This window comes from Mobula birostris, chromosome 21, assembly GCF_030028105.1.
Source record: "Mobula birostris isolate sMobBir1 chromosome 21, sMobBir1.hap1, whole genome shotgun sequence".
NCBI lineage: Eukaryota > Metazoa > Chordata > Chondrichthyes > Myliobatiformes > Myliobatidae > Mobula > Mobula birostris.
Genome location: NC_092390.1, coordinates 40,414,331 through 40,429,947, shown reverse-complemented (window position 1 = coordinate 40,429,947; position 15,617 = coordinate 40,414,331). Strand labels below are relative to the sequence as shown.

The window sequence follows — 15,617 nt, the reverse complement described above, 5'->3', positions numbered from 1 at the left end:
GTCAATAAAACTAAATGTACTGTAGCACCTGCAAAATGCAGATTATAATGATCATTCTGGAGTAATTAAAAGATATATGCTTCTTGATCCATTCTCGCTGAAGATTGGAGAACAGGATATGGTAGTGGGAGCGAAGGGAGGTGATAAAAAACCTGAAACCCAACAACTGGAACAACCACAGAGAGCTCAGAATAGAAATGTGGCCAGTGAGAATTTATACAATATTAGTGATGTCCCTGTAATATTATAAACTGGGAATTAACAGCTGGTTTGAACTAGTTTTTGGGTTTATAATTTAATGCATTGAGTGAAGGTTGCAATGATCTATCAGGAGAAAAGAGGGTATAAATTCAGCTGTCAGACAGGCTATGAAGTCCTTGCGAGTTGAGTAGATAAATGAGTTACACTATGTGATTACAAGTGACAGAAGGTGAAACCACTGGAACAGATTTACGTGCAGCTCAACCTTTAACCTGATGGGATTGCAATGGCATTTCTGTACATAAATGAAATGAGATTGAATTTCTTCAATTTTTGACAAGGAACCTGAATTAAAGATGGTTTTATGAACGTACTTTGTGCCCTTTTTAATTTTCACTCCACTTATATATTTTGAACTTTGCAGTGGAGCAAAGTTCATGTTGTATGAGAAAATTCCAAATAGTGTGAAAACCTCAAAAGCAGTTTTTCGGTGCTATTCACAAAGAAATCAATGTCCATGATCCAGCAACATTAAACTGTATCTAAGTTGAGTCAAAGACTTGTATTGAAATATAAGTAGTTGGCATTGAAAGCTTTTGTTAGTATATTAATGGTTAATGCCATTATTGTATTAAAATTTAAAAAAGTGTTTACATATTGGCAGTTTAAATTAAGATGCTGATGATAGGCAAGCCTATCAACATTTCTTAACTCTCCTGCAGAATCCATCCCCAAAAACTAAATGGGAACATGGAGATACAACAACTTAGTTCCTTTTTCATCACCTGAATATTGAGAGTAAGCAGCACACACAGTTAGCAATTACATTATGAAACAACAAATATTTAAAAAAATATTATTTATTTTAATATAAATAGCACAATGAAAGCAGAGAAAAAGATATACATTGGAGCTTTGATAGTTTAAAGCAATTATGAGTAATAAGATCACAAATCATAATATTATTGAACAGTTTACAATATATCATGAATTTGTTGAATATAGTATCACAACCATTTGTCACTTTTCTTTCTGAAATATTACATTTGAATATTTTAAATAGAAACAATATCATGCATCTTCAAACATGCAAAATACCTTTATTTGAGAAGGTTGGTCATGTTCATTTACATATTCTATGTAAAACGGATATGCAATTTTAGGCCTTCTGGTTAGGCAAACAACAATCAGCAGAACATAAAAAGTTATTAGCCAATTAAGCAAAGGATAGTTGACATGAGCTGTCAATATTTCTCATCTATATCCATACGATAGGGACAAACCAGTAGCATCATTATCTATGAAATATATTGTATATTATTGTCTCCTATTTCCATCAAGGAATATTTCATCACTGAATAGGTCTTTATTTTTCTTTACATGAGTAGTCTTAGGTTTGCTCACTCCAATATCGCATCGCTATTGATGTCCAGCATTTGTGTGGAGATTTGTTGCCCAGCTCATCTACTATGGCAGAAGATCACAAGTTTCTTTAATTTTTCCATGAATTAAAAAGGATGTCATTACAAAATCACAAAACGGTTTTGATTACTTTAACCCGAGCTGAATTAACTTTCATCTTCCACATGTTTTAATGCCAATCGAAGGACTGTTTGACCATCCTGAAAAACCTCTCGTTGTGTTCTCTAAAGTAAGCATGTAGCTCCTTCAGTACAGTACTATTCACAACTGGATGGGGGCGACCCTTGGATTCATGTAAACATCTTTCTTTGCCATCGCTTCGAAGACAATAGAAACCCTTGGTTTGATTAAAGTAGAAATTTGATGTCATTATCTTAGCAGGAATGTTAAGAAATATTTCAACTTTCTGCAATTCCTCCAGTGGATCCTTTATAAGAGCACCACCGTCAACTATATGTATTTGGTTCAGTGGGAAATATCTTAGCCAGTTACCCATGTGAATGTCATATAGACTTCTCTGAATGGCCTTGTATTTAGTATTGAGTTCTCCATTTTTAATGACCATTTCTTCGATGGGTTGCACAGGCTTGTGGTTTTCCAGCCGATTGTAGTAGACTTGAGTGTAGTCCGATATCACTCTCTCTGTCGGGTCTCTCAGAATCAACAGCAACTTGGTAGAACTGTTCATATCATGGATCCTTTTTGGAGCCTTAATAGATGTGAAATAGCCTGGGGTTTTCTCTATTGTGGTTTGGTGTGGATAAGAGAAAGGCATCAGCTTCCTGTACCATTCTAAACCTTTTACATAGTTTTCATCCCAATCAAAAAAGTGGACTTCAGTGGCAGCAACCACAATATCTGGGTGAATGTCCAACATCTCCAGAAGAGCCCTCGTTCCTCCTTTGCGAACACCTATAATTATGGTTTGTGGAATCATTTGGCTTGTAATGGAATTTTGTGGCTGTGGTGACTTATATTCAGTTTCATTTCCTTCCAGTCCACCATGGTATCTTAGTGACTGAAGCAGTGTTCCTTCTTTCCACTGAGAACTTCCAGGTTGCACCGAGCTTGTTTGGGCTACCAGAAGGAGAGCCCCCACCAGTAGGCAGGCCATGGGGAGAAAATGTGCCCAGTTAGCAGTAAAGTCTGAAGTCTATCGTTGTCACTTAAATGCCAGTCAGCACTTTCAGGTGAAGTGACGTGAATAGAAACACACGAGGATGAATTTGGAATGTTGCCTTAAGCTGCATCTGCCAAAGAAACCCAATAGAATGAGTGACATTCAAACATGTAAAACTATGTTAACACAAAACAGTTGTTTTTAGAATCTTAATCTCTTTTTCCACATTAATTATGCATCATTGCTTTCTCATTGCACATTCAACAACCTCAACATTTTTACAATTGTAGTCGTCTACAAGATATTGGTCGCGAAACCTCACAGTGCTGAAAAATTTGAATCACAATATGAGCAGCACCCACGTTGGTTTGCCCTGATACAGCCTGCACTTGAAATTCATTGAAGCACCTGACTGAGATGATTACTGCAATGAGCTAGAGCCAAGTGTGCAGCTTATTGCAATTACACTTGTTCAGGCCCGTTATTATAGGATTGTCTAACACCAGCTGTACGCAAGTGGTGTTGATCTTAATCTTGTCTGAATGCCTTAAAGATGTAGTTCTCATTGACTCCAACTGCTGCTGAAATGATTATACAGAGCTGAATAATTTGATGTAAGATATCAGACTATGGACAAGAGGAGTACCTCAATTTTCTGATGCTGCTTTCAAGATTTTAGTCAAAGAGCTGGACTGGAGAAAAAAGAATCTCTAAGTTAAGGAGCTCAGGATTTCGCGCAATCTATTGCTGAACGTTTGAGTGTGGCAAGGTGCGTAACCATTAGTGGAATGCTATTGCACTGCCAGTGACTCAGGTTCTATCCCTGCCGCTGTCTGTGAAGAGTGTGACCACAGGGGTTTCTTCCAGGTGCTACGCCTTCCCCTCACTTTCCAGAGACGTGCGGTTCTGTAGATTAATGGGTTGTGTGGGTGCAATTGGACGGCGTGGACTCATTGGGCCGGGAGGACCTGTTACTGTGCTGTATCACTAAACAAAATTTAAAAACTACAGAGGTATAGTCGAGGAGATCCAAGCCAGGAGCAAGGCAATATGTGCTTGAGTATACTTTAATGATCTTGCAGGAAGAGTGAAAATGGTGGGTGAACATATTACAAATTGTATTTCTCCAACTCTAGCAATACATTGATGCACGGCTCCATGTTATGTACCATATTCAATCGGCTAAAACATTCCTCAGATTTCTTATGTAATATTTGTGCCACCACACAATGATAAATTTATCACTATTCCTACGCATACATCTCACAGGTTACCTTTTCACATTGATAGATATATCATGCAGGCATACTAGTCGACATATATTCTTCTTTCTGGCAGTGGAAGGTGTTACATTGCTCTCGCTATCAACAACAGACTTCTGGCTGACATTACTGGTGCAAAAAATTTAGTAGTCTGGAGAACAGATTTATAAGTACGAATGCTTGCTAAAGAATCCTTGATTGGTAGAGGTGCAGAGGTGATTGAAGAAGGGGTCCCATATTTAGGACTCCTCTTATTGCACTCTCCACAGCCTTTCCACAATCTCTTCTTATTTGCAAGATGCAAATACTTTGAGTGATTTCTTTGTCTTTCTGATTACAGAATGCATAGCATTTCCCAGGAATTGTTAAGGAAGACTTGGAGAATCACAGTACTTGTTTGGCACTGCAGCCACCGTGATTCTGGTTACAGAATGCATGGCATTTCCCAGGAATTGTCAAAGAAGACCTGAAGAGTTGCAGTACTCGTTATGCACTGCAGACATCATGAATCATTAGTGGCTGCAGTGAATGTTCAGAATGGCTGATGGCAACCAAGTAGGTTGATTATCCAGAGGCAAGCATGGAGACGCACTTAAAATGACAGATAAGGAAGATTCTTTCACCGTCCTAACATACTGTATGTCTTGCGGTTTTGTTGGTCATAAGTTCAACTGGCAAATACACACCTTATTTCTATGCTCTTGCTGCCACAATAATACATTGCCTGAGGCAGAGCAGTTTCTGGTTGATGGTAATCCCTTGAATGGGTACTAGGCAACGGGAATGTTGTTGAAATTGAAGGGGAAATACTTGGGCTTCACCTGAATGCAGGTTCCATTGTCTTGCGCTAACACCACTCATCAACCCAAGGAAAAATATTATTCAAATTTTGCTGGTCGAAGCATGTTCTGTCTTATGTCTAGGACATGTGATATCTTAAGCTATTAAAAAGGCCAATTAATAATACTCTGTTAGCTCATACAGAGAGCATCTGTCAGCACCATCTCCTTGGCTTACATTTCCTCCTGATCCTCCTCCTTGTTCAACAGTTAGTATGCCACACACAAAGTTGAGTCTGAATGAAAGCCAGATGATGGAAAATATAGGAGGTGAGCATCAACTGGGATACTCTTCCCAGAACATAATGGGGAGTATCCTGACCTGTCTAGGCACCTGAGGTGCTGGCTTTGGGACCTTAAAGGCTGTTTCCACAAGTATCCCTAGAAAGAGATGTGGAAAGGGAAGCCGAGTTAACATTTCAGGTTGTAGGCTATTTACCAGAACTTCTACTGAAAGGTCTTTGACCCAAAACATTAATTCTGCTTCTTTATCCACAGATGCTGTCTGACCTGCTGACTCCATTCTCCTTTTATTTCTATTTACAGCATGCACATTAAAAAAAGTAATATTTACTGCAGATTCTTTGTGGTTGAAATATAGCAGGAACAACTGACTAACCAAGGAGGAATGAATCTTGGAGAGTGGGGTTGCGGGGGAGTGGAGGATAGGATTTTCTGGTCTGAGGCATTGACGATCATAATCATCTGTCAGTGATCATGTATAACAGTGGAATTAGGGAATGAAAATGTGTTCTGTTCAGAAACAGGTTGCGGGAGCCCTTAATGGCACACAGCTCAGTCTGTCACTTTTTCAATTATGGAGAAGCCCGCTGTCTCGGCATATGTAGGTATGTGAACTGCCTTCTGGTCTCGGATGGATTTTCCTTTTCCTATGTAGAAAACTTTGTTGAAGACTTTTATGCAACAGTGGAAGATGTGGCAGATATCAGGCATTGAAATCCATTGAAAGCCGTCGGAAACTGTGGCACACAAAATGTGCCGGCTGCCCCCGCTTGCTTCTTTTAAACTCACACTCCCCCTACACAATCCAGTGTCTCCTTGAGAACTGTGACACGCCAACTGTGCCAAATACCCCTGCTCGCTTCCTTTAAACACTCTCTCCCACTACACAATCCAATGCCTCCTCAGTAAGTCAGGAGATTAGGAGATCAGGAGATAAATCAGTTTACATTATCTCTTCAAACTGCAAAAACCATCTTAAAAGCAAACAAGAGTGAATCAATTATTCATTAATTTTAACTTCCTATGATATTAGGGCTTTGAGAAAAGTCTATAGTTTGTGAGGGGGACCACAATCTGTGTGGATTGGTAATAACATCTCTTCCTCTCTGACGATCAACACTGGCACACCTCATGGATGTGTGTTTAGCCCACTATTCTACTCTCTCTATACCCATGGCTATGTGGCTAGGCATAGCTCAAATACCATCTATGACTTTGCTGACGATACAACCATTGTTGTCAGAATCTCACAGGGAGACAAAAGGGTGTACAGGAGCAAGATATACCAGCTAGTTGAGTAGTGTCACACAACAATCTTGCATTCAACGTCAGTAAGACCAAAGAGCTGATTGTGGACTTCAGAAAGGGTAAGATGAGGGAACACAAACAAGTCCTCATAGAGAGATCAGAAGTGGTGAGAGTGAACAATTTCAAGTCCCTGTGTGTCAATCTCTTTGAGGAACTAACCTGGTCCCAACATACTGATGCAGCTGTAAAGAAGGCAAGACATCGGCTATATTACATTAGGAGTTTGAGGAGATTTGGTTTGTCAATTAAAACACTTGAATACTTCCACAGGTACACCATGGAGAGTGTTCTGACAGGCTGCACCACTGTCTGGTATGGAGGGTGGGGGAAGCGACAGCACAGGATCAAAAGAGGCTACAAAAAAATTGTAAAATTAATCAGCTCCATCTTGGTTATTAGCCTCCGTAGTATCCAGGACATTTTCCAAGAATGGTGCCCAGCACAGCTTCTTCCCCTCTGCCATTCAATTCCTAAATGCACATTGAACCCATAAACACTACCTCACTACTATTATTTCCGTTTTTGCACTACTATTTTAAATTTAACTATTTAGTATACACATATATACCTAGTGCAATTTATTTATTTATTTTTCTATACTTATCATGTATTGCATTGCTTAGCTGCTGCCTAGCTAACAACTTTCAGGACATATACAGGTGATATTAAACATGATTCTGATTTCCCTTTTGCACACTCCAACATACATTGAGATGGTACGTATGCGAGATCTGCAGCTATCTTTACTACATGACCTCAAAGATACAACATGAAATATTGATGGATCTTATCAATACAGCAGGGGCAAAGACCAAAACACAGGCCATGGTGCAACATAAATCAACTTGACTACAAGACGGGGTTGGCATCTGATACTACTACCTGTCAACTTGTACTCCTTCCCCCTCCCCACTCTCTTATTCTGACCTCTTCTCTTTCCCTTTTCAGTCCTGATGAAGGGTCTCAGTGTAAAACATCATCTGTTTATTCCCCTCTATAGATGCTGCCTGAATTTTGTGGCCTGCTCTGAATTTCCAACATCTGCCTAATCTTTTGTATTTATAATGGGTATCAGAGAACAACTTACTGGTTAAGGGAAGTCCATGCTGCTGCCTATTTTCCTAAAAATGGAGAAGTACAATCGGGTCATGGATTGATTATGGGTCTTCCCTGCCCCTAAACTCAACCATAAAGAACAGCCAGCACAGAGTAGCATTGAGGAGGAGAGAGAGCTTTCTCAGATGGAAGCATTCACTTGCCTCGATTCACTGAAGAACATGACCATGGAAAAGAAGATCAGGCCATGAATTGGCATGATTGAGATGATCCACTGCTCACTTACAGCCTTGTTCCAATTTGTTTGGATAATTTGTCTGTTTTCATGTATTTCAATACTTCTGGTATTTTGAACAATTTCTTTTCTTCGGTATTCACTAAGGAGAAGGACATTGAATTATGTAAGGTAAAGGAATCGAGAAGGGTAGTTATGGAAAGTAAGACGATTAAAGAAGAGGACGTGCTGGAGCTTTTAAGGAATATAAAAGTGGATAAATCTCCGGGTCCGGACAAGATATTCCCTAGGACCTTGAGGGAAGTTAGTGTGGAAACAGCAGGGGCTCTGACAGAAATATTTCAACTGTCATTAGAAATGGAGTTGGGGCTGGAGGATTGACGTATTGCTCATGTGGTTCCATTGTTTAAAAAGGGTTCTAAGAGTAAACCTAGCAATTATTGGCCTGTAAGTTTGACGTCAGTGGTGGGTAAATTGATGGAAAGTATTCTTAGAGATGGTATATATAATAATCTGGATAGACAGGGTCTGATTCGGAACAGTCAACATGGATTTGTGCGTGGAAGGTCATGTTTGACAAATCTTATTGAATTTTTTTTATGAGATTACTAGGAAAGTTGACGAGGGTAAAGTGGTGGATGTTGTCTATATGGACTTCAGTAAGGCCTTTGACAAGGTTCCACTTGGAAGGTTAGTTAGGAAGGTTCAATTGTTAGGCATTAATATCAAAGTAGTAAAATGGATTCAGCAGTGGCTGGATGGGAGATGCCAGAGAGAAGTGGTGGATAACTGTGTGTCAGATTGGAGGACGGTGTCTAGCGGTGTGCCTCAGGGATCTGTATTGGGTGCAATGTTGTTTGTCATATATATTAATGATCTGGATGATGGGCTGGTAAATTGGATTAGTAAGTATGCAGATGATACTAAGATAGGTGGCATTGTGGATAATGAAGTAGGCTTTCAAAGCTTGCAGACAGATTTAGGCCAGTTAGAAGAGTGGGCTGAAAGATGGCAGATGGAGTTTAATGCTGAAAAATGTGAGGTGCTACATTTTAGAAGGACTAATCAAAATAGGACATACATGGTAAATGGTAGGGCATTGAAGAATGCAGTAGAACAGAGGGATCTAGGAATAATGGTGCATAGTTCCCTGAAGGTGGAATCTCATGTGGATATGGTGGTGGAGAAAGCTTTTGGTATGTTGGCCTTTATAAATCAGAGCATTGAGTATAGGAGTTGGGATGTGATGTTGAAATTGTATAAGGCATTGGTGAAGTCAGATTTGGAGTATTGTGTACAGTTCTGGTCACTGAATTATAGGAAAGATGTCAATAAAACTGAGAGAGTACAGAGGAGATTTACTAAAATATTGCCTGGGTTTCATCTCCCAAGTTACAGAGAAAGGTTGAACAAGTTGGGTCTTTATTCTTTGGAGCATAGATGGTTGGGGGGGGACTGTATAGAGGTATTTAAAATTATGAGGGGGATGGATAGAGTTGACGTGGATAGGCTTTTTCCATTGAGAGTGGGGGAGATTCAAACAAGAGGACTTGAGTTGAGAGTTAAAGGGCAAAAGTTTAGGGGTAACATGAGGGGAAACTTCTTTACTCAGAGAGTGGTAGCTGTGTGGAACGAGCTTCCAGCAGAAGTGGTTGAGGTAGGTTCGATGTTGTCGTTTAAAGTTAAATTGGACAGCTATATGGACAGGAAAGGAATGGAGAGTTATGGGCTGAGTGCAGGTCGGTGGGACTAGGTGAGAGTAGGAGTTCAGCATGGACTAGAAGGGCTGAGATGGCCTGTTTCCGTGCTGTAATAGTTATATAGCTATATATGGTTATATCTCTTGGTGAACCAATAAACTGCACAAATCTGCAGCACTGTCCAAGCAACCTGAATCTCATGGACTTGACTTCAGATTGAGAAGTACTATTCCAAGTCATTTAATCAGCATTCCTTTGATGTTTAAGAATGGCTCTGCTGAAAGACTACTTTGATGAACAATTTAGAGACAGCAAAGAAATCATCAATTTTACATTCAGAATGTACATTATACTAAGTCATAATTAAATTTTCAAATGCCAATTTCCAAGTGTATTTACTTTTGCTAAAGGAATAAATGAATGAAGCCAACGTTGAAGACTATCAAACACTTCAAAATGAATCTCATTTATCTTTATAAATAATGAATGACTTAAGCTCAGTTATTGTCTCCAACCAGATGTGCGACAGCTCTGGAAGCACGATGGATCAGGATTGCAAGTCTTCTGGAGTACAAGTGTACATTATTATTCAGATTCGACTGGGTATATTCATGTTTCTTCATAATTTAAAAGGAGGCCATTTGGCCCATTGAATCTATCTGGCTCTCAGAGAAATCGCATTCCTCTACTTGTCTCAGTGTAACTTATTAGCTTACACATGCCTATCAACATTCCCTGCTTCTTCTAGCCGCCTACACGAAGGACAATTTATACTCACTAATTAAGTTAACAACCAACAAATCTTTGGGGACATGGAGGAAAGCTGAGCATTCAGGGAAACACATACTCATTTGTAGGGAGTTCAAATGCCAATTTCCAAGCATATTTACTTTTGCTAAAGGAAGAAATGAATGAAGCCAACTTTGCAAACGATCAAACACTTCAAAGTGTGTATATGTCATCATATACTACCCTGAGATTCATTTTCTTGCAGGCATTTGCAGGAAAATAAAGATTTACGATAGAATGTATGAAAAACAATTCTTATCAAAAACTGACAACCATCCAAAGAGGACAAATCATACAAATAATAAATAAAATAAAACTACAGTACTTAGTTATAGAGTCCTTGAAAGAGAGCCTATAGGTTGTGTCACACATCAAAGTTGCTGGTGAACGCAGCAGGCCAGGCAGCATCTGTAGGAAGAGGTGCAGTCAACGTCTATAGGTTGTGTAGTCAGTTCAGCATTGAGGTGAGTGAAATTTCAAACTCTATACAGACATCACCAATCGAACGTGGATTGTGAGAGCTATGAGTTAGGTGCACTACCTGCAGTAACACTGTGCCAACCCTATATAGATTATTAACCAGTTAGACTTTGTTTGGTTACTCAACAACTAGTATAAAATGAAAAAGTGTCAAGCATTTCAAATAAAATCAGAAACTTGTGTCTTTCAAGTCAGCGTTTCATGGATTCTCACTGAACATTAGCTGCATTAGCTTTATTCACTGTAACTTTGTATGCTTCAGATACAATGTCAATACATAATGGTGACACTACCACTGTGCAAATTCATGTTAATGTTAGTGATTTTGGTTATGACAATGCTACACCATTCTGACCAAGAAGTGGAAATATTATGAAATGAGTCACTGGCCCTCAGTGTCAGTTGAGAAGTGATAATGTTGATATGTTTGTTAAAATTTCAATGGCTTTCAAAAGCAATGGGTCATTTAGCTGGTGTACAATTCGGAGATAAGGGGTTGGGAATCAGAGTTTATTTTGGTTTATTATGGTTCTCTGGTTGGAATGGAAATAAACTTTTCCTGGAGTGAAACATGAAAGCAATTAATCCTAGGTCCTTTTGTGTCTTTCTACCAGACACACTTTCTGGCTTGATTCAGGCTTGCATGTCTGGTTTTAGCATCGCTGACACGCTTCAGTAGAGTTGTTCCTGTTCGGTGCTCTTCATGGAGCACTGAGAAGGAATTAGTGCACTTTATCCAGGACATCATGGTGTTGGAGTGGAACCCCTCTAAAGTAAGTCCATCCCGTCCATCTATCTTTCCCACTCCCTGCTGATTCTCTATTTTGTGTAGGCCCAACCCCACCACTCTTCAGTCCTTGGTCAGAACTCACCCCTCCCCCCAATCTGGCCCCTTTATGATTGCTCAGCAAAGTGCTGGATCTCAGCCTTGAGCTCAATATCCAACATGCACATATTTCAACATCCATAGTCTCTGTAATTTCTGGTTGGGAATAGACAGTGTTGATGTATGCTCATAGGCCTTTTATCTGGTGCCAACTCCATCTCTTATGTGGCAGCGAGCCCAGAATGAAATGCCACTCAGTGTGACAGGAAGCAGAGCAGTGGAACTGACTTACAGTAATTCAACTTTGTGTTAAAACCAATGTTAATTCCGAACCAAACTATAACCATAACAGCACAAAAGTCAAGTTGATTGACAATGATGGTTGCTACCCATGGTTTTGGCGTAGGTGCTTGTGACTGCTCAGTCTCAAACAGATAAGTCGGGTTTATTCTTGCTGATTCGAATGGAGGTACAACTCTATTCATCTACCCCCTTGTTCATGCTCAAAGTCAGCAGGACTGGCAAATGGATAAGTTTAAAATCAATGTTCCATTAACTGCTTGAATGCCTCTGAATCAATCTTTTAGCAAGGCTCGAATGAAGTGGAAAAGATGTTTGGCCACAATCAACAGACATTTTATTTTAATGTTATAATTTTGATCTTGCACTGGTTTTACATCACTGGTTTCATCTGTTACAGGATGCATCAAAACAAGATACACTCACTGTTACAGGAATCTGATTGGATTAATTAATAGTCCCAAAAGTTCCTTTCTGAAGCAATTAACTTCCAGAAAGAAAAGTTGATCTTTGTGAGTCAGGAGCAGTATTAATCAAAACCAAATCTTTTACCTTTCCTAGAATGGTTTCCATTAAACCTCAGCCCTCTTGTATTTGACATTTCTCTCCTGGGGAAAATTGGTTCTGATCATCTATCCTGTCTATACTTCATGATTTTTTATCTCCTGTCAGGTCACCTCTCAGCCTTCTGCACACCACAGAGAACAATCCAAGTTTGTACAATTTTTCCTTATAGCTAAATCTTTCCAGTCCAGGGAACATCCTGATGAACCTTCTCTGCACCCTATCCAAAGCCTCTACATCCTTACTGAAACTGCGGTGACTGGAACTGCATGCGATGATTTTCCAAATCCTTACCTTCTGCTACTTGTTTTAATGTTGTGATTAAATCTGTCTTTCCACATTCCCCTGGAAGCACTTTTTTGAATCTAACAACTTCCTGTGTAAATTTTCCTTCTAGGCCCCCTTCTAGTTCCTTTGCCGATCAAGCAACACACATAAAAATTGCTGGTGAACGCAGCAGGCTGGGCAGCATCTATGGGAAGAGGTACAGTCAATGTTTCGGGCCGAGACCCTTCGTCAGGACTAACTGAAAGAAGAGATAGTAAGAGATTTGAAAGTGGGAGGGGGAGGGGGAGATCCGAAATGATAGGAGAAGACAGGAGGGGGAGGGATGGAGCCAAGAGCTGGAAAGTTGATTGGCAAAAGGGAGATAAGAGGATCATGGGATGGGAGGCCAAGGGAGAAAGAAAGGGGGAGGGGGTAAGCCCAGAGGATGGGCAAGGAGTATAGTGAGAGGGACAGAGGGAGAAAAAGGAGAGAGAGAGAGAAAAAAATTAATAATAATAAATAAATAAATATGGATGGGGTACGAAGGGGAGGTGGAGCATTAACGGAAGTTAGTGAAGTCAATGTTCATGCCATCAGGTTGGAGGCTACCCAGACGGAATATAAGGTGTTGTTCCTCCAACCTGAATGTGGCTTCATCTTGACAGTAGAGGAGGCCGTGGATGGACATATCAGAATGGGAATGGGATGTGGAATTAAAATGTGTGGCCACTGGGAGATTTATTATTATTATTAATTTTTTTTTCTCTCTCTCCTTTTTCTCCCTCTGTCCCTCTCACTATATTCCTTGCCCATCCTCTGGGCTTCCCCCTCCCCCTTTTCTTTCTCCCTAGGCCTCCTGTCCCATGATCCTCTCATATCCCTTTTGCCAATCACCTGTCCAGCTCTTAGCTCCATCCCTCCCCCTCCTGCCTTCTCCTATCATTTCGGATCTCCCCCTCTCCCTCCCACTTTCAACTCTCTTACTATGTTTTCTTTCAGTTAGTCCTGACAAAGGGTCTCAGCCCGAAACAGCGACTGTACCTCTTCCTGTAGATACTACCTGGCCTGCTGTGTTCATCAGCAATTTTTATGTGTGTTGCTTGAATTTCTAGCATCTGCAGATTTCCTCGTGTTTGCCTTTGCCAATCAACATGGTTCTATGTCTTCTTGTTCTTGATCCATCACACTCTTATCAAACTACACAATTTCGGCATCACTTTGTAATCAATCTGCTCATTTTATTTCCTCACTACAGCAATAGGCCAGAATTGAATTGATTGGGATGTGCCAAGCATAGGGTGAAAAAGAATTATATATCAAGAAGTTCACAAACCAAAAGGAATCAGTAAGTGAGAAAAAACGATGATTAGGTTGCAAAAAGTTTGTTGAGAATCGTTTATTGTGCCACATTACTTTCAAGCAGAGCATTTAATACCAGAAGTTCATATACTGATTTTAACCCTTTAACCCACACTCAGCTTTTGATGGGAGAAGCTGAGAGACCTTAGTGTTAAATGTGCAGCTTTTTGAATCAGCCAAGGCAGGCAGAATCTGTCTGTTAAGTAGAGATAATAAGGTGCAGCAACGGCAGTTCGTAGCCATGCATTCTCATTATACCTGATCCTTTTATCTTATGCATTCCATCTGCTTGTATATTGTTGATGCATGTAATAATTCTAAACACGTGTTAGACTTCTGCTGCCGTGAGCGCAAGCCTAAAGCACAAAATCTACTTTCTCAGCTGTGCACAGGACGTCATCCCTACAGTGCACTTTTGCATGCAGAAGGGTCAGAATTCTAATCAATGCTCAATTGATGTTTCGTCAAAATCTTGAACAGCCAAGGTGAGCTGCTTCCTGGATGGTTTGACTAGTATGGTTTAATCGAGCTATTTGCAAATTAAACAGTCTGGAGTTGACCATCCATTCAGGAAACTGCTTACCTTGGCTCCAAGCACCTGACAATGATCGTGAACCATTAGAAACTGGTCAATAATTTTTAGGGCCTTGTCGATCACTGCACCCGATATGCTGACTTTCTTTAAGAATACTGACATATCACTGATCCTGATATGAATTTCTGATATCCCTATGATGCACTGAAGGTTGAAGTGAAATGTTAATAGGTGGCTTATTCCAGGGAGAATAGAGCTTCACAAAAAGATGACAAATAATTGAAGCCCTACGAACCATCAATTGTAGATTAAAGCTGGGGTTCCCAAGCCTTTTTAAGCCATGGACCATTAGGAGAGGGGTTCATGGTCCACAGGTGGGAATCTCTGCATTAAAGGTTTCTCAAAAAAGAAAGAAAAGTAAGTGTCTAATATTGTCCATGCACATGTAATCTGCTTACTCCATTAATTACTATTTCATTGCATTTGTGTTGAGGTAAAATGGTGGCATTACATATTGAGAAATATTAAATATATGCTGTAACTCTACTAAAGAACACCAAAATGCCATATAACCCACCAATATGACTTGGCTTATTCTAGATCTGTGTGAATCATAGAACGAGGTATTAGTGAACCTTCTAATTAGCTAGAGTATATCCTTGATTTTGGATGGTTTTATTTTCTAATCATGCTACCTAGAGAGCTGGATTATGTCTTAGTTATCATATTTTTAGATTTTAAAAAGAGAAGAAGAGCACACTGAGTGGAAAATATGAAGTTTAATTTCAGTATGTAATACGATTTTAAAGGGGTTGCAAGCTGAGAGAGACTTAGAGGTGTATAAGTATAGGATAACTAGGCAAATCGTGATTTCATTGGTAGAAAAGCAGAGCCAAAGGAAGGAAATATTGCCCAAAATTTATAAAAGGTTAACCAGGTATCTTTTGTTGCATTACGTTTCATTCCAGGCAAAAGAACTGAAGAAGGATGTCAAAGTCCCCAAGTAATTCAGAAGAGATTTATTGCAAAATCTCCAGAGGGGTTTCAGTACATGGGGGAAGCTCAGGAAATTGAAATAGTTATGCAGAGAACAGGGAAAGTTAATGGGCTG

General features: G+C 39.8%; 1 protein-coding gene across 1 annotated transcript; it reads right to left on the bottom strand.

Annotated features, from left to right (window-relative positions):
* Nucleotides 1–1,792: 1,792 nt before the first annotated feature.
* LOC140185957 (heparan sulfate glucosamine 3-O-sulfotransferase 1-like) lies at nt 1,793–2,737 on the bottom strand. The gene has a single exon (XM_072239757.1). It carries the CDS (start codon nt 2,735–2,737, stop codon nt 1,793–1,795), a length of 945 nt encoding a protein of 314 aa, XP_072095858.1.
* Nucleotides 2,738–15,617: the final 12,880 nt, after the last annotated feature.